Raw genomic sequence first — 20,162 nt, 5'->3', positions numbered from 1 at the left:
AGAAGAGGAGGAGGGGTCAGTTTTGTGGGCCCCCTCCTAGTCCTACGTCTTCACTCAATTCTAAGACCCAATCCAGAGATTCTCTTATCACTCACATTTTGGAGAGGACAGTGCCAAGGCTCCAAAAGGTGAAATAATTTGCTTTTCAGTTTGTCGCCGAATCTCATACTTTTCACACTCCCACAGGCTGTCCGGTAGGGGATACCCCTGGGAAACCCACTGATGGGCTTCAGTCTCTGATATCATGACGTTAGGATTTTCCCCTTCTCATGGGAAGTAGATGGACAAGAGGGCTGTGATTATCATCTGTTATTTTTAGCAAGGCCTTTCAAAGATCTGGGTGCCGTTCCAGAAGATAGGTTATATATTGGCAATAATATTTACAGAGTGCCTATGGAAAGATTTTTAAGGGAAATTTTGCAGGAAGCGGGACTTTCCTGTGGGGCAGTGGTTAAGAATCTGCCTGCCAATGCAGGGGACATGGGCTTGATCACTGGTCCAGGAAGATCCCACATGCCTCGGAGCAACTAAGCCTGCGTGCCACAACTACTGAGCCCGTGTGCCACAAGTACTGAAGCCCGCGTGCCTAGAGCCCATGCTCCGCAACAAGAGAAGCCACCACAATGAGAAGCACACACACTGCAATGAAGAGTAGCCCCTGCTCGCCACAACTAGAGAAAGCCCGCACGCAACAACTTAGACCCAATGCAGCCAAAAATAAATAAATTTTTTAAAAAAAGAAATTTTGCAGGAGAAAGAGAGACAGAGACAGAGACCCTGTCCCTCAATGTCCTGTGATTAGATGTCACCACCGGTATACAATTTCTTCCAGTTGGGGGCTTCTGTGTGTCCTTCCTCAAACATTGAGTGAATTTGGCCAGTTCTGGGGCCCTAGACCTTTGGATAACTGGAGCTTCACACCTGCAGGCAGAGGACCAAGCTGTGTGGTCATAAGTGATGTGTTTTATAGTGAATAAAAGGATGGTAAGCGCTTTTTGGTTGGACTTTACTACCTAGTGTCCTGTAGTTTGTCCCTTGTGTGCAGCAAGGTAGAGAAAGGCCTTCCTGTTTTGGGGGCTGCTCTATATGCTTGTACAGGTTTGCCTGAGTAGAGGCTGAAACCCTCCTGCCATCCACTTGCCAAGCTCTGTGTAGGAGCCATCTGCCCACACACAGAGCTAGTGCCTTTTCCTAAATGGCACAAAGGCGGCAATGGGCTGACAGTGGCCCTGCTGTTTGTAACAGAACTCAAGTCATCCAACAGTCTCCTCCCGCTGTGTCTTGCAGATGTTTGCTAGGAGGACCAGGAGATGGGCTGACTATACAGTTTGCAGTCTCCACAGAAGGCAGGCATTCCCAGGCATCATTGTGGTCTACTGCACATGACCCACGTGGAGGTGTGTGTAGACTGGGGCAGGCTGGAGGGACAGAGGTGGTCACTGTAAACATCTGTCCATCAGAGTCTGTCTATGTGGCAGATGGAGTGTGCCGGGCACAGAGCAGGGCCAGCATCCAGGACGGACTGGATGAGGGCTTTTATGTGGGTGTTGTCCTGCCCTCCTGCAGCCTCAATTAGTCCTGACCTGGGCCTGCGATCCTCTCCTGGCTAAGAAGGGTCTCAAAATAACAAGGAGTGCATCTTTCAATAGATTTTCCCCTACTTTTGCATGCAAATACTTTAGCATCAAAAAAATTTTGATGCTAAAACAAATTCCCTCAAAGACGTAAGCTCTTGCATTGTCATTTTAAGATACAGGCAATTAAGAGGCATGGGGTATTACAGTATTTCATAGAGTAATCCATGAATATGGGATCAATCTCATCTTTGTGTGTTTTTGCTAATCAGAGCAAAGACTAGATCAAGCAGATCTGAGTGGGTGGATACTGATTAAGTTACCCGGGAACAATTCCTACTAATACCATGATACTTTAAGGAAGGTTTAGTAAAAGCCACTTACCCCATCTACACTGACCGGCTAGTGAACACATTCTTGGCAAAAGCAATCTGGAGCAGATCTTTGATTTCACAGCACACATAGAAAATTACATTAATAAGGCCCTCTGGGGTGGACAGGTGCTTTGAAGCAGAGGTTTCCCCGCCCCATCAATATCTCAGCACGTTGAAAGTGGGCAGCTCAGATTGGCAGTGGTGGCTCTCGCCCTGGCTATATACTGGAATTGCCAGGGGAGCTTTAAAATATAATGATGACTGATATAATTGGGGTGATTTTGATGTAATTGGGTGTGGACTGAGCATCAGGATGTTTTTAAAACTCCATAGGTGATTCTAACCTGCAGTTGAGGTTGAGATATTCTAGAGCAGGGGTTCTGAAACTCAAATGGGCTAAGAACCTCCTGGAGGACTTGTTAAAATATAGATTTCTGGGTCCCAGCCCAGTATCTGATTCAATCTGGAATGGGTCCTTGGAATTTACATTTCTTTTTCTTTTTTAAATTGAAGTATAGTTGATTTACAAAGTTGTGTTAGTTTCAGGTATACAGCAGTGATTCAGTTAACATATATGTGTCTATGTCTCTCTCTCTCTCTCTCTCTCTCTATATATATATATATATATATATATATATATATATATATATAGATAGATACTTTTTCAGATTCTTTTCCCTTATAGGTTGTTACAAAATATTTAGTATAGTTCCCTGTGCTATACAGTAGGTACTTGTTGGTTATCTATTTTATATACAGTCGTGTGTATCTGTTAATCCCAACCTCCTAATTTATCCCTACCCCCCTTCCCCTTTGGTAACCGTAAGTTTGCTTTCTACATCTGTGGGTCTATTTCTGTTTTGTAAACAAGTTCATTTTTAATAAGTGCCCAGGTGATGCTGATGCTGCTGGTCTGCGGACCACATTTTGAGAACCTCTGCTCTAGAGGGAGTAAACTATGTAAGCAAAGAGTCTGAACTGCTTCCTTAGTATTGGTACATTCCTATTGGTTATGTGATGTAGTTATAGTTATATGACATATGAAGTTAGCATATCAATTCTGCTAGGAGGCAGCTGAGTGAATGAGGCAGGTACGTTTAGCTTATGATAACAGTTATTTATTGTGGGCTCACTATGTGCTGGTCACATGACACCTGAAGTTTCAGTTACACTGCCCTACAGCCTGAGGTTGGTGGCATGAGCCCCATTTTGCAGATGTGAACACTGAGGTGCAGACATGTTAGTAATTGCTCTTGCAGACACAACTGGGAAGGGAGAAAGTCAGAATTTCCTCAGGCCTGCCCAGTGCTGAAACTCTGGTTTTTAACCTCTTGCCATATTGCCTCCGCACAAATGAGAAAGTTACTGTAGGTACCTACAGTATTGCTGTAAAATATACTTTTACAGGTCAGACTAATTTAGGCAGTTCCCGTCCGGTCACTGCTAATTGGGGAGCTTGTCTTGGGGTTGTGAGTCCCACCCTGCCCTCTCCCACTCCTGCAAATGGAAAGCAGGGGGTGGGGTGGGGCAAGGGAGATTGCCTGAGATACTGGATGACAGTGGGACAGAAGCTGCTGTGCTGTAACAACTGTCGGGGCGACAATACCTCCATGTCCATGGGCAGTTCGTGTCCAAACTGCACTGTCTTGGCAGCGTCTATAACTGTGGCTTGATCCCGATAGATAGGAATCATGTTGTACTTGAAACTCAGCTCATCTATAGGCAAATTATATTTCCGAGCATGATTTTGAAGAGTTCCTGTAAATATGAAAGCCAGAAACCTGGGTTACTATTGCTCAAACACGGCCCCCACGCGCCTCAACCGGGATGCTCTAGATGCGTTAGAGAGCTTCCTCTCCATCCAGAGGACCCAACCATTAACATCTTACTCTGAATTAGTTGGGAGGGGTGGAGCCAAAGCATGTGCGAATTTTGGTCCTGGTTGGGAAGAGAGGGGAGGCCAAGTCTAAAGTGCACCACTCTGCCAATGAGAGAGACAAGCCCGTGAGGGAGTTTCAGAGCCCAGTCTCCCCAACTTTAGCATCTTGCTTAGCTTGTCTTGTATGGGCTGTCTATAGGCTGTTTAGAAGCGACTCAGGATGAGACAGATGAAGGGCTGGGCTCATTAGCATCTAGGAGCCCAGAGACCTTGGTCCCCTCTGGGGTCCTGGGCAGAGTCCCTGAGGGTCACTGGAGGGACAGCAAGAGTATGTTTTAGAGGGAAGGACGCTGCTCAGAGGTGGGACCGGAGAAGGTGGAGAGCAGGTAGTGCCCTTGAGCATGGGTTATGTGGGGACTTGGGGTAGCTGTGTGCATTCACAGGGCAGCAACACTTGCACTGGTAACCTGAGAAGAGTGGGCATTAGGTTGCTGGGGGAACGTCTGCTATTTCTGCCATCCTTTCCCCACCCCAGCAAGCGAGGAAGAGCAGGGCCTTGTTCGGCTGCCTTATAATCAACAGCCCCTTGGTTAGGCCATCAGCAGCCATGCCATTTTCAAAGTTCCTAGAAACCCGGCACAACTCATCACACATAATGATCTTTCTTACGGGATTTTTCTAGGGAAAGCACTGGTACCTGTTAGAAATCCTTGAGGAAAGAAGAACCCGGAGATCCAGAAGGACTTAGGCTGGCCTCTTTTGAGCCACAGCTGAAGGAGAAACATTACACCATAATGCACTTTTTTTTTTTTTCTGAGACAGAATTTGTCTTTTAAATCAAAGTCATATTTTGGAGGGTGTCCAGGAGGCAGAATCTAAACCGGTCCTGAGTTATCACCAGCCCCATTCTTACTGCCTGCCCTGACCCCCTTCCTCACCCACCAGGCTGACCATAAACCCAGAACCTGGTTATTACAGAAGTTCTAGAAGGGGGAGAGGACAGCAAGGTCACAGCTGACCATTTGGACCCATGTCAGATTGGTTCAGTACCTCATGGTGAGGTCTCATGAGCTAGATCTGAAACTCCAAGGATGGCCTGGAATTAAAATGGACTGTGGGGATAAGGGTCTAGGGCAAACTATACTATAATCAGCATAAGACTTTCAAACTGATGCTATTCTGGAAGTTTCTGTTTCTTTGGGTTCAGATGATCCCTCGATGGTTGTCAATATTTCAGTTAGCGAGGGCTTCCTAAGAACTTTAGGGCCAACCGTGTCATCAAATTCATCAGACCCCAAAGAAGTGAATTTTCTTACGTCCACAAATGCAGTCCTCAGAATAAGGTCTTTGACCCACGATCCTAGTGGCTTCAGGGATGGGTAGGCTGTGTTGGACCACAGAGAGGGAACCTGGTTGTTGAGGAAACTGTTATACACTTTTTCCATTTCTTCAGACATCACCACCAACCCAGCAATGGCTTTGTTGAGCGTATCTAGAGAGGTCTGAAAGAATAAAAAGGGGTTGGTGCTCTTTACAGATGTAATTATCAGGGGGGAAAGAAACTTGTTCATGGTAGCAGGTGTTGCCTTACGCTTAAGGACCTGCTTGCTGGGTTCCATCCTCTCTGTAGACTATGTGCTGGATCAGACGCTCCAATCTTTCATGCATTTTTTTACATGTGACCAGAGGGGTGTAAGACCTGGTAGTGGAGGTGATTCAGGCATAATAGCAGGAACCAGTGAAGTGAAGAAGGGAAGGTGGAAAGATGGCCCCCAAGTATGTTGAGAAAAGCCATCATCCAGCTCTCGTCCAGGCCAAAGGAAGAATGGGCCTGATGGTTAGTGATTTGGGAACCATGGACAGGGGGATGAGGACGTGGGAAGTGCCTCTAACTCTGCTCAGGGGGAGCCTGTGGCCCCAGGAGTTATAGCAGAAAGGGGAGATTCTTAGATGAGACCAATCTTTCAGCTGATTCCAGAGAGCCTCCTTATACTGGAAACACTTTTTAAAGGTATGTCCCTTATCCTCCCCTCATCTCAACAAAAGACAGAGGCCGGCACTAGTCCTGGGAGATGCTGGACCCACAGAAGCCATGGGAAGTACAAGGTAATATCTGCCACCTGGCTAAAGGTAAAGGCAGGCCATATAGATTTGTATGGCTCTCATAGGTTCCAGTTTTGTGACAACTACTGCCATACATAGGGAAAATATTACAGAAAGATGTTAGAGACCAAGTTCATGTTGATTAAAAACCTAAAAGTCCTAGGACCACATGCAGATAGTTCTAGAGATGGGCAACATGTGACAAAAAGGTCGAGTCATCCTTCCATTCCTTCATGGAGTTATTCCCCTCCTCCCAACTCTTTTCACAAGAGGCAGTGATAGAAGAGAGGAGTTTTAAGTAGATATGCCCTTAGGATCTGAGGAACCATTTACAGCAGAGCTCAGGAAAAAGGCCCTCAGCCAGAGCCAAAACAACACTCCATCTTAGACACCAAAAATGGAAAAAGGTAGCAGAAGAGTTATCTAAGATTCATGGAGAACACTTAAGTCAGAGAGCTGGAGGCGCCAGGCTGCTAGTGCCTTCCAAATCAGTGTAGACAGAGGTCACACTGCAGCCAGTTCTCTCAGAGGAGGCAGCTAACATGTAGTCATATTCAGTGGGAAAGGCGCACATCAGAATGTTCTCCCTTATGGCTAGCGGCCTCGTGTCTCCCAGGACTTGCCCTGTCTCACAGTTCTGTAACCGTCTGGAGGAGAGTGAGCTCACCAAGATGGCAGCCCGAGGCCCCGGATGTTCCTGCCCTCCCTTGGCCTTTCTTATCACTACCACTGTGAGGCCTTGCTGTTTGCTGGGTGAGGTGAAAGTGAGGCTGGAACAGAGCCAGGGCAAGGCAGGACAGGGCAGGGGTCAGGATGAGGGAGATCTCTGGTGCAGGCCCAGCATACAGTGGTGGCCACCACCCCTCCCTGCAATGGGAGTGCTTGGCTATGACTCCTGATTGCCTTGCAGGCTGCTTCTCCCAGGGCACCTCTCTCTTCTACTTTTTTTAAGGTGAATTCTTCCATTAGTGGTGGACACTATTGTTTGACCAGAAGAAGTGACCACTTTGTTCCTGTGAGCCACATTCGTTCACTTGCATGTTCAAATATTCATGGAAGATTTAGGACGTGTCAGGCACTGGGGAAACAGAGATGACTTATATACTAGTCTCCTTCTCTTCAAGTTCATTGTCTACTGGGGGAGCTATACTCATGGAGGAGTTATTACAAAACAAGGTGGTACATTGTACACAAATACAGTGATGGACACAGACACCTCAAGTGATGGGGCCCTGAGGAGGGGTCCCTGTCATCTGGTGGGGGAGGGAAGGGCTGGTGTTCCAGGAAGACTTTGTGAGGAAGTGACATTTGGACTTGTCCATCTTTAAGTGGGTGAAAGGCCATACATGATGTGGAAGAGGCCAGAGATGAGCAGCACCCATCTCCTCTTCCTCCTCTGAACAACAGTATCCTCTTAGTTTTATCTGGGCACAGAGCAATCCAATACAGCTATTGGGACTACATTTCCCAGCCACCCTTGCAGCTGGGGGTGTTGCCATGTGACCAAGCTTTGGCTAAAGGGGTATAAGAAAAAATGATGTATGCAACTTCTGGGTTACGTTTTTACGAGGAAGCTGCTCTCCCTCAGCTCTCTTTCCCCTGTCCCAGTGGCTGGCAAAAGGGGACAGTTGGAACAGCCACCTTAGTCACAGAGATGGAAGTTACCTGTTGAGACTGGAAGAGCCAGCCCTCCAGCTGAGATCCTTGGATGATCTCATAAAGCAAGATTAACTACCTGTCCTAGACAGAGCTTTGTCTGGGCTCTTAACTGAGAGGGCGGTGAATTTCTATCCTGTGTTGGCCACTGTATTTGGGGATCTTTATCACAGCAGCTTCATCTATACCCTGATTCATTCAATGTAGAAGGTAATAAGCTCTGACCTGACTACCTGGCCTGCTGACACTGCTTTACCTAACCAGATGCCATAGGCCCAAGGTGATGATGTCACGTATTCAGCTGACCCAGTGGCCCCCTAACCCACAAGCCTGGGTATTGCCAGACGACCAGAAACATTTGGAGACTTTGCTTTCCTAATAGGGAAGAGACGGTCTTTAAAAGATCTACCCTAGCTACACTTCCCAATCTTATCACTGAACCTTGATTCTGTGTTAGGTATTTGGTTCCCTGTTTGGCAGTAGAACTTTTCCTGTTACTGCTCAATATTTGATTTCTAATAGTTTCCCTTACTAAAGTTATGCACAGAGACAACAGGAAGTCCTGTAGCCAGCATTCAGAAAGTATTCCTGAGCATAAGGCAAAGGTCTAAATAGTTGTTCTTAAATTTTAGTTGCACTGACATCATCTGGGGGAGTTTATTTAAAATTCATATCCCCAGGAATTCCTCAAGGAATCCTAACTCCATAGGTCTGAATTGGAATCAGGGAATCTACATTTGAACCTGCAGTGCAGTGGATCCTAATTTAGGTGTTTTGTGGCCTCCAATTTAAGAAACCCTGGTTGTCATAGTCTTCATAAAGACTATGATATTAAAAGCAAACTAGCCATCAGGAACAAGCACTGAATCTCTCTTAACTGAGTGCTTAGGTCCCTGGTCAAATTCCTAATGAATCAATGGTAATTCTAAGGGTGCAGGTTAGGATAATGAAGGTTTGTAATGCCACATAGTCCCTAGGCCATTATTAGAGAAAGGGAACACAGACTAGAGGAGGGTGAATTCAGGTTTAGACAAGATGGGCTTGAAGGGTTGTTAGCATATCCAGATGGAAATGTTGAAGTGATGGGAATGGAAACTTCTGCACAAAGTTTTGATACCCAATAACAAGGATGGCAGTGAGCGTGCATACGTGTATTAGCCTCAGCAGATTGTTAAACCGGTCCACTTCTTGTCCAAGAACAGTGGTCAAGGAGTTAAGGCGTCCATGAGAATCCTTGACAAAAAGGTTCTCAGAAGCGCTCTCCATCTCCAGAGTTTCTGAAACACAGACGGCTGATTCATCAGATCAATTATTGTTGATTTCTCTCCTTATCACATTGCTATTGGAATGCACTTATCTTAACCTTTCTTAAAGCCAACTTCTCTGGTCCCTGGGGCCTAGGCTGAACGGGAGTCAGGCCCCTCGGACTTCAGTGGCAAGTGCTACCTGGTAGACAAGGGACATCCCTGAGATCAGAGGTACCAGGGGTCCTGAGTCGTCTCCTCTGCCTTGTGTGTATGCGGCGTATGTAAGGCTTGCTCTTCCCGACACACCCGTGTTGCATCTAGGAGAGGAGGGTTTGGGGGAAGGACACCCCCCGAGAGAGGAGAGAGACAGCATTTATCCCAGGTTACTGAGTGTTGTTCAAAGGGACTGACTGGATGGTGAAATGGGTCCATGTTTCAAGCTGGATCGAAAATTGTGCTCTTCTTTTTCCCTACAATCCACCCAGTGGAGGTTCATATAAGCTCTAAAAAATGAAGGGACTGCATTTTCCTTACATAGATGAGTAAAGTGTGAGAAAACAAGTGGCTCTGAGATATGTACATCAATTTCCTCTTAACCACTCACATTTTGGCTGCTGTAGAAAAATCACACAACAGTGTGGGTAAGTGCAAGCTCTTGGGTCCACAGGGCTGCGGTTACATGCCTACACTCTTCTCCTTTTGTCAGTCCCCTCGGGCTATTTGGAACCTCAGTTCTTTTGTTGAGCCAATTGCACCCCTGCCCCTCAGTCTCAGCAGATGGCATGGCTTATCATTTCACAGTAAAAGTACAAACTTTATGAAGCGTGGAGAGAAAAACTTCCTAGGTGTCAATGGAACTCTCTGAAACAAGTATACTAACTTTCCATCCATCTTCCATCCATCCATCCATCCATCCATCTTCATCCCTTTTTCCACCCAGTCCACCATCTTATGTTTATTAAAAATGCTTCCTAAAATAACTCAAATATCAACATAACTCTCCACTCAAGAAGAGAGTCTTTTGTGGGGCTGCTTTAGGAGGAACATAACTGACTTCTGAGGTCACACAGGTCCTTTCTTTTCTGGAGGCCTTCGTAGTATTGGCAAGACCTAGTCTGTGTTACTGTGATGTAATAAGAAATACGTATTTTGGTCTTTGTCCCCAGCTTCTGGCCAGAGCTCCTAAAACTCTTATAATTTCCTCATTGATAAGAGTGATAGGAGCATCATTTCTGTAATTGTTGGTTTTTGACCCCAACTCCTGAAATAGCTCCTGAGTGATGAAGGTGAAAGGAGCATCTTTTGTTATTGATAACAAGCCCCTTTTAACCACACCTGAGTGTATGTTAATGAGATGACTCTTGGACCACCCCTAAAGATGCGGGGCTGGTTGTCAGGGGAAATAACCATGTGATTAGAGAGTTGGAACTTCTACCTCTACTCTCTGACCTCCTGGGAGAGGGAAGGGGCTGGAGGTTAAGTTAATCACTAAAGCTAGTGATTTAATCAATCATGCCTACGTGATGAAACTTCCATAAAGACCTAAGTGAAGGGGTTTGGAGAGCTTCTGGGTTGGTGAATGCATCATGTGCCAGGAGGGACAAAAGCTCCTGCCCTTGGGACTCTTCTGGACCTTGCCTTATGTACTTCCTTATCTTGCTGTTTATCTTTATCCTTTATTATATCATATAAAGTAATCTGGTAAATGTAAATAACCATTTCCCTGAGTTCTGTGAGTTGTTCTAGAAAATTACTGAACCCCAGAAGGGGGTTGTGGGAATCCTCGATTTATGGCTGGTTGGTCAGAAGTACAGGTCACAACCTGGGGACTTGTTGGCATCTGAAGTGGGGACAGTCTTGTGGGACTGAGCCCTTAAACTGTGGGGTCTGTGCCCACTCTGGATAAAGTCATAACTGAACTGTAGGACACCCAGCTGGTGTCCAGAGAGTAACTGCCTAATGTAGGGGGAAAACCATACACTTGATGCCAGAGTATTGTGAATAGAGACAGGAACACAGTTTACTTTTACAGTCACTAGTTTTTTTTTTTTTATGCCTCATCTTTTTTCCCCTATAATGACATTTCCAGCCATGAACAATATATTAAGACATCTAAATCTACAGTCAGTCTAAGAAAAGTGTGAAAGTGGATCTCTGTGATTATTCAGGAAGATTCCCTAACTCACTAGAAAACAAAGTGAAATAATCTAGCCACCTCTCTTTTTGGAGAAAAAAAAAAAAGAAATGGATTCCAGAGCAGGGCTGTCCAATAGAATATTTTATGATGATGGAAATGTTCTCCATTGGCATTGTTCAGTATGGCAGCACTTAAAATGTGGCTAGTGCAACTGAGGAAATGAATTTTAAATTTAATTTAAAGTTTAAATAATCACATGTGGCTAACGGCTACTGTCTCGGACAGTACAAGTCTAGAGATATTAGAAAACTCAGGAAAAAGTCTGGTTAAAGTTACATCGAGCTAGAAACCAACTTGTTCCTCATGCTTCTGGCAGTTAAGATGTCAAGGTGCTATAGGCTTCTCATCTATAAATGGAGAGCTCTACATCAGAAGAGCTCTCTCTGTAAAGAAAAAATCTGCATAATAAGCAGATTTGGACACCTGCCTATCACTCAGCTTTCTGAGTTTATTCCTAAAAGTCCCGTTGTACATGTATGCTAGGAATTACTTACTACCTGGAACTCTGGTCCGGACAGAAGCAACGAGTTCTTGGACAATCTCATCATTGCTCTTTCCCTCTCCACCAGAAGATGACCTTGGCTGAACCTCAAGTATGGTGTTGATTAAAGTGTTGGTCTCTTTGTACTGTAATGGTGAGAAGAGACAGAACAGTGAAGAACCAAATTCTCAAAAAAATAATTTTGCACACGTAGTTTATTAGAGAAATAATGGCAGTGGCCAAAACCAAGGGAATTTTATATTGAAGATATAGTTGGTAAAATGTGCTCATTGGAAATGATAGTGTTTAGTTCTCAGTGTTATAGTTAAACATTTTTGGTTGAACAACAATGTGAATTTACTGAATGTCATTGAACTGTATACTTAAAATGGTTAAAATGCTAAATTTCATGTTACATGTGTTTTACCACAGTAAAAAATGGTTAAACAGTTTTTGGCTAATTATTTAAAAGGCAGTTATGAAAGTGAGGAAGAAATAATGAGAATTCAGTTTTAGAACATACTTTTATTTAAATAACATTTTCTCAAGGGAACCCCCTTACACTGTTGGTGGGAGTATAAGTTGGTGCAGCCACTATGGAAAACAGTGTGGAGGTTCCTGAGAAAACTAAAAAGAGAATTACCATATGAACCAGCAAACCCACTCCTGGGCATATATCCAGACAAAACTATAATTCAAAAAGATACACGCACCCCTATGTTCATAGCAGCATTATTCACAAGAGCCAAGACATGAAAACAACCTAAATGTCCATTGACAAATGAATGGATAAAGAAGATGTAGTACATATATACAATGGAATACTACTTAGCCATAAAAAAGAATGAAATAATGCCATTTGCAGCAACATGGATGCAACTAGAGATTATCATACTAAGTGAAGTAAGTCAGAAAGAGAAAGACAAATACCGTATGATACCACTTATATGTGGAATCTAAAATATGGCACAAATGAAACTATCTACAAAACAAAGAGACTCACAGACATAGAGAGCAGGGGGGTGGGGGGTGGGGGAGAGAAGGACTGGGAGTTTGGGATTAGCAGATGTAAACTACTATATATAGGATGGATAAACACTGGATAAACAATGGATGGATAAACAAGGTCCTACTGTGTAGTTCAGGGAACTAGATTCAATATCCTGTGATAAACCATAATGGAAAAGAATATAAAAAACAGAACGTCTCTATGTGTATAACTGAGTCACTTTGCTGTACAGCAGAGATGGGCACAACATTGTAGGTTAGCTATACTTCAATAAAAAAACCCCAACATTTTCTCAATTAGAAAAGTATTATGGGGAATTCCCTGGCGGTCCAGTGGTTAGGACTCCACGCTTTCACTGCCGAGGGCATGGGTTCAATCCCTGGTTGGGGAACTAAGATCCCGCATGCCATGGGGTGCAGCCAAAAAAAAAAAAAAAAAAATAGAGTGGTAGAATTTAGAAAAGTATTATAGCTTATTATTGAAAATTTAGAAACACAGAAAAGTATAAAGAAAAATTATTCATGATCTTGCTTTTCAGAGATATTTATAACTTTAGTTTACCTCCCCCACCCACTGGACATTTTCTGTATATGTGTGCATATAGTTTTAAATATTGAGCCCATACAATTTATGTAGTATTTATTCTTTTTCAATTTCATGAACATTTTCTCATACCATTGAAAAATCTTCATGAGTCTTGTTTTAAGTGACTGATCCTCGGTGGTTTGAATGCACTATAATTAATATAGTTGTTTATTTACTTTTTGGATATTTCTATTTTTCAAATTTTTTTTAGAACTCTGTGAATAGAATATCTATATATGAATTTCATCCACTATCATTTACGTTCTTTAAATGATATATTACCAAAGGCATATTTTTAAACTGTGTATTATTACATTGATTTCTAACAACACTGTATCAACTTACACTCCCAACAATAGTGTATCAGAGGACCTGTCTTTCTGTCTTTGTAAGAATTGCTATCAATGCTTAAAAAATCCTTTCCAATTTGATGGACAAAATAGTTTTTCACTGGTTTGCACTTCTTTGAGGATTAGTAGAGTTAAACATCTAAAAAATAAGTTCATTGGCTATCTGTATTGTCTTTATAAATTATTTATATATTTTGTACATTTTTGATTTTTAGTGTTTATTACTATTGATTTATAGGAGATAATTCTATAATAAAGATAATTAACTATTTTCTATTTTTTTCTTGTTGTAAAATACACATAATATAAAATTTGCTATCTGCACTATTTTTAACTGTACAGTTCAGTGGTATTAAATACACTAATAATGTTGTTACCACCATTCATCTCCATAACTCTTTTCATCTTGGAAAACTGAAACTCTGTACCCATTAAACAATAACTCCTCATTTCCTTTTCTCACCAGCCTCTAGCAACCACCATCCTACTTTCTGTCTCCAAAATTTTGTCTACTCTAAATACCTCATATAAATGTAATTATGCAGTATTTTTCTTTATTTGACTGGCTTATTTCACTCAGTGTCATGTCCTTAAGGTTCATCCATGTTGTGCAGAATTTCATTCCTTTTGAAGGCTAATAATATTCCATTGTATGTATACACCATTTTTTCCTATCCATTCATCCACTGATGGACACTTGGGTTGCTTCCATGTTTTAGTTATTGTGAATAATGCTGCTATGAACATGGGTGCACAAATATCTGTTTTTGTCCATGATTTCAATTCTTTTGTGTATATACCCAGAAGTGGAATTGCTGGATTATATGGTAAATCTATTTTTTTTTTTTTTAAGGAACTGCCACACTGTTTTCCACAGAGGCTGTGCCATTTTACATTTCTCTTTGGAGGAATGTCTATTCAAGTCCTTTGCCCATTTTTGAATTGGGTTGTTTGTTTTTTTGTTGTTGGGTTTTAGGAGTTCTCTATATACTCTGGATATTAATCCCTTATCAGGTATATAATTTATGACTATTTTCTCCCATTCTGTGGGTTGCCTTTCTCTCTGTTGAATTAAAATGAAAAAATTAAAATAAAATAAACTTTCATGAAGTCCAATTTGTCTGTTGTTTTTTTTGTTATTTCTGCCTTTGGTGTCATATCCAAGAAATCATTGCTAAATCCAATGTCATGAAGCTTTTTGTCCTATGTTTTCTTCCAAGAGTTTTATATTTTTAGTTCTTTTTTTTAAGAAACGTCTTTATTGGAGTATAATTGCTTTACAATGGTGTGTTAGTTTCCGCTGTATAACAAAGTGAATCAGCTATACATATACATATATCCCCATATCTCCTCCCTCTTGCGTCTCTCTCCCATCCTCCCTATCCCACCCCTCTAGGTGGACATGAACACCAAGCTGATCTCCCTGTACTATGTGGCTGCTTCCCACTAGCTATCTATTTTACATTTGGTAGTGTATATATGTCCATGCCACTCTCTCACTTTGTCCCAGCTTACCCTTCCCCCTCCCCGTGTCCTCAAGTCCATTCTCTACATCTGCATCTTTATTCCTGTCCTGCCCTTAGGTTCATCAGAACCTTTTTTTTTTTTTTTTAGATTCCATATATATGTGTTAACATATGGTATTTGTTTTTCTCTTTCTGACTTACTTTACTCTGTATGACAGTCTCTAGGTCCAACCACTTCACTACAAATAACTCAATTTCATTTCTTTTTATGGCTGAGTAATATTCCATTGTATATATGTGCCACATCTTCTTTATCCATTCATCTGTCGATGGATATTTAGGTTGCTTCCATGTCCTGGCTGTTGTAAATAGAGCTGCAATGTACATTGGGGTGCATGACTCTTTCTGAATTATGGTTTTCTCCGGGTATATGCCCAGTAGTGGGATTGCTGGGTGGTATGGTAGCTCTATTTTTGGCTTTTTAAGGAACCTCCATACTGTTCACCATAGTGGCTGTATCAATTTACATTCCCACCAGCAGTGCAAGAGGGTTCTCTATTCTCCACACCCTCTCCAGCATTTATTGTTTGTAGATTTTTTTTTTTTTTTTTTTTGCAGTATGCGGGCCTCTCACTGTTGTGGCCTCTCCCGTTGCAGAGCACAGGCTCCGGACGCGCAGGCTCAGAGGCCATAGCTCATGGGCCCCGCTCCTCCATGGCATGTGGGATCTTCCCGGACCGGGGCACAAACCCGTGTCCCCTGCATCGGCAGGTGGAGTCTCAACCACTGTGCCACCAAGGAAGCCCTGTTTGTAGATATTTTGATGATGGCCATTCTGACTTGTGTGAGGTGATACCTCACTGTAGTTTTGATTTGCATTTCTCTAATGATTAATGATGTTGAACATTCTTTCATGTGTTTGTTGGCAATCTGTATATCTTCTTTGGAGAAATGTCTATTTAGGTCTTCTGCCCATTTTTGGATTGGGTTGTTTGTTTTTTTGCTATTGAGCTGCATGAGCTGCTTGTATATTTTGGAGATTAATCCTTTGTCAGTTGCTTCATTTGAAAATATTTTCTCCCATTCTGAGGGTTGTCTTTTCATCTTGTTTATGGTTTCCTTTGCTCTGCAAAAGCTTTGAAGTTTCATTAGGTCCCATTTGTTTATTTTTGTTTTTATTTCCATTACTCTAGGAGGTGGGTCAAAAAGGATCTTGCTGTGATTTATGTCATAGAGTGTTCTGCCTGTTTTCCTCTAAGAGTTTTATAGTGTTTGGCTTTACATTTAGGTCTTTCAGCCATTTTGAGTTTATTTTTGTGCATGGTGTTTTAGTTCTTACATTAAGGCCTTTGATCCATTTTGAGTTAATTTTTGTATATGGTGTTACGTAAGGGTCCAACTTCATTCTTTTGCATGTGGATGTCCAGTTTTCCAAGTACTGTTTGTGGAAAAGACTGTCCTTTCCCCATTGAATGGTCTTGACACCCTTGCCAAAAATCATTTGACCATATATGTGAGGGTTTATTTCTGGGCTTTCTATTCTACTTCATCAGTCTATATGTCTGTCTTTATGCAGTACAAGTGTTTTGATTACATTAGTTTTATTGATTTCAAATTTTATCCCATTGTAGTTGGAGAAGATAATTTGTATGATATTTATCTTTTTAAAACTATTGATACTTAATTTGTGGTCTAACATATGGTCTATTCTGGAAAGTGTCCCATGTGTGGACAGTTAACTTTTTCTGTTTTTGTTGTTGTTGTTTGTCTGTTTCAAAGATGTTTTGCTTTGTCATTTGTCTTTTAATTTTCTTATGACCTTTGGATATACTCAAATGTTCTGGCTCTTTCTAATGTGATTTATTTTTCAATTGCTTTTTATGCTTAGAAATTCCTTTTCCAAGGTCAATTAAATATTCTCAATTGTTCTAGTTTTTTTTTTAAATTCAGAAACACAGTATCTTCTTATGTATATTTGTTGGAACCTCTTAGAGGTTTTCTTTATACCAGTCACAATGCTCGTTATCCACTTACCTAAGAAAAGAGTTCAGAACCTGGGATTACAGATCTTGATTGTAAAAATTATATTTTACATAATAGATCTTCTTTCAAACATTACTTTTGACATATTCATTAGGTCCTAAACACATATGCGACATTATTTGCTTAATGTTACAGTTAAATAGTTTGGTTTCCCTGCTCAGTGCCAGTTGTTTAATATTATGACTTTTCCATTTTAGTTCTTGACTTCTTGGTTAGACAAAAGTCTTGAAACATTTAGTGCAGCCAGGCTCAATTTTCTTTACTAGTCTCTAGTACGCATCTATGTAAGTATAGTTTGCTGGTCTGAAGAAGGAATCATTTGTATCTTTTGCATTAAATCTCTGTTGATGGCAAGAGGCAGAATTGTCTAACTTAAACCAGCTAAAGCAAAGAGAAGGGGTCTGTTGGCACATATAGCTGGGAAGAAGAGGACACAAGTTATGTGGGTTTCAGGCATGGATGGATCTAGCACTCTCTCTTTTGTGCATATTTGGTTGTTTCTCTCATTCTTTCCTATGGCAGATGATCTTCTTCCATTTGGTAGGAAGAAGAGGTAGGGGGGTCAGGGCTGAGGGCACAGAATGCTGCAGATATGCAGCATCGTAGCCAGTGATTACAGAGGAAAGAAATTTTCCTCCCTCCTCCATCCTAGGATCTATATATCCTATAAAGGAATCTCTTGCACCTAGTGTGGGCCATGTCCCTGCTCCTTGGACCAATTCCAGGGGCTGGGTGAAGTTGTGCTGCCTTTGGCCAGGCCTGAGTTACATGCCTACCTCTGTGAAGGTAGAGAGTGGTTGGAAGTTTTACCAGAATCTAATGGAATGAGGAAGGGGAAATTTTCCCAAAGGAAAGAGGTGGGAGTAGGGGATGTACTGTACCAGAAAAATGAAGGAAGGGAGGCTGGGAAGAAAAACATAACTTGGGGCTCACTACATGCCTACTGTCTCATTCTCAGTCATTCTGAACCATTGAAAACATAAAAAACTACATTCCCAGGTATATACTGCCAAGAGTGTTACTCCACCCGAAAGTCCTGTGCTTCTCGCAGGATGCAGTGAGCCTACCATTTCCACATTCCTCTCTCCCTTCTCTCACCTCCACACCCACCCACTCCAGAACAAACAGTCAGATAATTGAATAGTAACACTAGGTTTGGCCACCTCTTTTTCCTCCTGAAAGTAGAATCAGGAAAAATAAGATATTCCAACTCTTCACTGAATAGCAAAGCAATTTTTAGGGCAGAGAACATGACATAGGTCATGTCATGTTCTCTGAGAACATGATCATTGAGAATTTCCACTGTTGTTTTGCATGGATTCTTTGATATCTAGGCAGACCTTACCCTCTAATTTGTCTCTAACTTGTAGGGGCCAAATTTAAGTTGAAAAGAAAGGTGATTCCCTTCAGCTTCGTGAGGCCAACCTAGTCTCCAACCTTTAGAGTATTCCAGGGCTCCAGGGACATACCTCTTTTCATGGCTTTGGTTCACCTAAAGATGCCAGACTATGACAGATAATAAAACTGGAAGGGTATGTAATGGCCCAGTCATGGGGGATCCTTGATTGCCATACTGAGGAGCTCGGACTACCCTTAGGTAATGGTGTGGCATCAGAGGGTCTTGGGGAAGTAAAATTGTCCAGTTTGCTCTTTGGACCTACTGCTGTGGTCTGGTACTGTCACCTTGATGAACTGTACTTTTATTTTTTAATTTAATTTAATTTTTAAATTATTTTTAAAAATTGAGATATAGTTGATGTACAATATTACATAAGTACATGTACAATATTACATAAGAACAGTGTTTTAATTTCTCTGCCTTGGATATTTGCTATTGTATTTTCATAACCTACTCATCTGGGGGGGGGTCCATAACTCTTTGTGAAATATGTTACAAATATGCCCAGCATGGAGGGAGGAGTGCAAAAGAAAAAGGATGGTCTGGATTATCATCCAAATCCCCATGTTTCAGGAGACTAGCAGGTAGATTATGGACTAAGCAGAGGCTGGAAGGTGAGGGGGTGGCTGGTGACAAGAAGATGAATGACGATTTTAGGATTCTGTGAAGGATCCAGGGGGAACAGGCTAAATTGGAACCAGATGTTGAAGTCGAGGTGAAACATTTATTTCATTTATTTATTTAAGAAGATTATAATTTACAGAGCCAGTGAGGTGACTACTGATGTTTCAGGTTTATATACACAATATGAATATGTCTTTTAAGTTCAAAGGCCACATACCTGGAAAACTAGGTTGGCATTTTCATGCATTCCAAATATTTCTGGGTCATCTATCAAAGGCAGGTTTTCAATGTAGTCTTTAAACTCTTGTAGGCTGTCAGCCAAGGGTGCAAAATAGATACCTGTTATTGAAAACACAGAAGGCGATATGTCTCAAATAGATGAGCTTTGAGTACTGCCAGGTTTGGTGCTTCTCTGTCTGTTCAGATGGTGGCTATAATCAGCTGCCTTACAGAGAAACAGGGATGGTTTTACCTCGCCTTCATCTCTGTGTCTAGTTTCTTTACCTTTTCTTGAGGCCTTTACATCTAATCAGTGTCCTAACCTTTCAGAGTGTTAACCTGCAGAACATTTCAAAGTTCTGAGAACCCAGGGATATGCTACTGAGAGGTGTGTTCCGAATTTACGGAACTTTGAAAACACACTTAGAATACCACCCATTTTAGAGCAGAAATAATTCAAAATGATTATTGTACAATAGGTATCTTCGTACTCTTACAACCAAAGCTATTTTGAAGGTGGTCAAGCATGAGGATGGGAGGGTGTGGGGTCTGGGTTGTGAGGACTGGACACAGACAGCTCCTGGATGGAAAACTGAAAGATGCTGTCAACGACTTCTTAGAAAAAGTTGTTTTCCATGATATTGAAAAGTCACTCACCTGATTCAGAATATTTATAATCCTCTTGTAATGTTTCAGGAGAAAAAAATCTTTTCAAAACAGTACGAAGGCATCTTTGATCCCAGGTATCTGTAACTCTACCACCATATGTAATTTCACCTGAAAAAGAAGTTTGCATTTAAAAACATTGTTTGCTTTTAATTGATATGCATACCCACATTCTAATAGGTTTATTTATTCACACATTTATTTGGTACTGAAAGTGGAAATAGCACATTGAGTTTCTTCTATTACTCCACCCCCAAAGATAATAAAAGTCAACTTTTAAAAAGCAGAAA

The 20,162-nt window shown here is 41.7% G+C and overlaps 1 protein-coding gene across 1 annotated transcript in view; it reads right to left on the bottom strand.

Moving 5' to 3' along the window:
* Positions 1-20,162, bottom strand: part of DNAH6 (dynein axonemal heavy chain 6) — a gene marked incomplete at both ends in the record, with an annotated part of 275,574 nt that overhangs the window by 3,367 nt on the left and 252,045 nt on the right. The window contains 7 exons of the mRNA XM_079721202.1: positions 3,555-3,706; positions 4,525-4,597; positions 5,144-5,329; positions 8,736-8,863; positions 11,528-11,657; positions 19,205-19,326; positions 19,864-19,983. Of these exons, the coding sequence (XP_079577328.1) occupies positions 3,555-3,706; positions 4,525-4,597; positions 5,144-5,329; positions 8,736-8,863; positions 11,528-11,657; positions 19,205-19,326; positions 19,864-19,983 (911 nt within the window). The remainder of the gene's footprint in view (positions 1-3,554; positions 3,707-4,524; positions 4,598-5,143; positions 5,330-8,735; positions 8,864-11,527; positions 11,658-19,204; positions 19,327-19,863; positions 19,984-20,162) is intronic.

Source organism: Hyperoodon ampullatus (assembly GCF_949752795.1).
Source record: "Hyperoodon ampullatus genome assembly, chromosome: 15".
Classification (NCBI taxonomy): Eukaryota; Metazoa; Chordata; class Mammalia; order Artiodactyla; family Ziphiidae; genus Hyperoodon; species Hyperoodon ampullatus.
The sequence above is the reverse complement of the archived record's forward strand: the minus strand, read 5'-3'. Positions and strand labels throughout refer to the sequence as shown.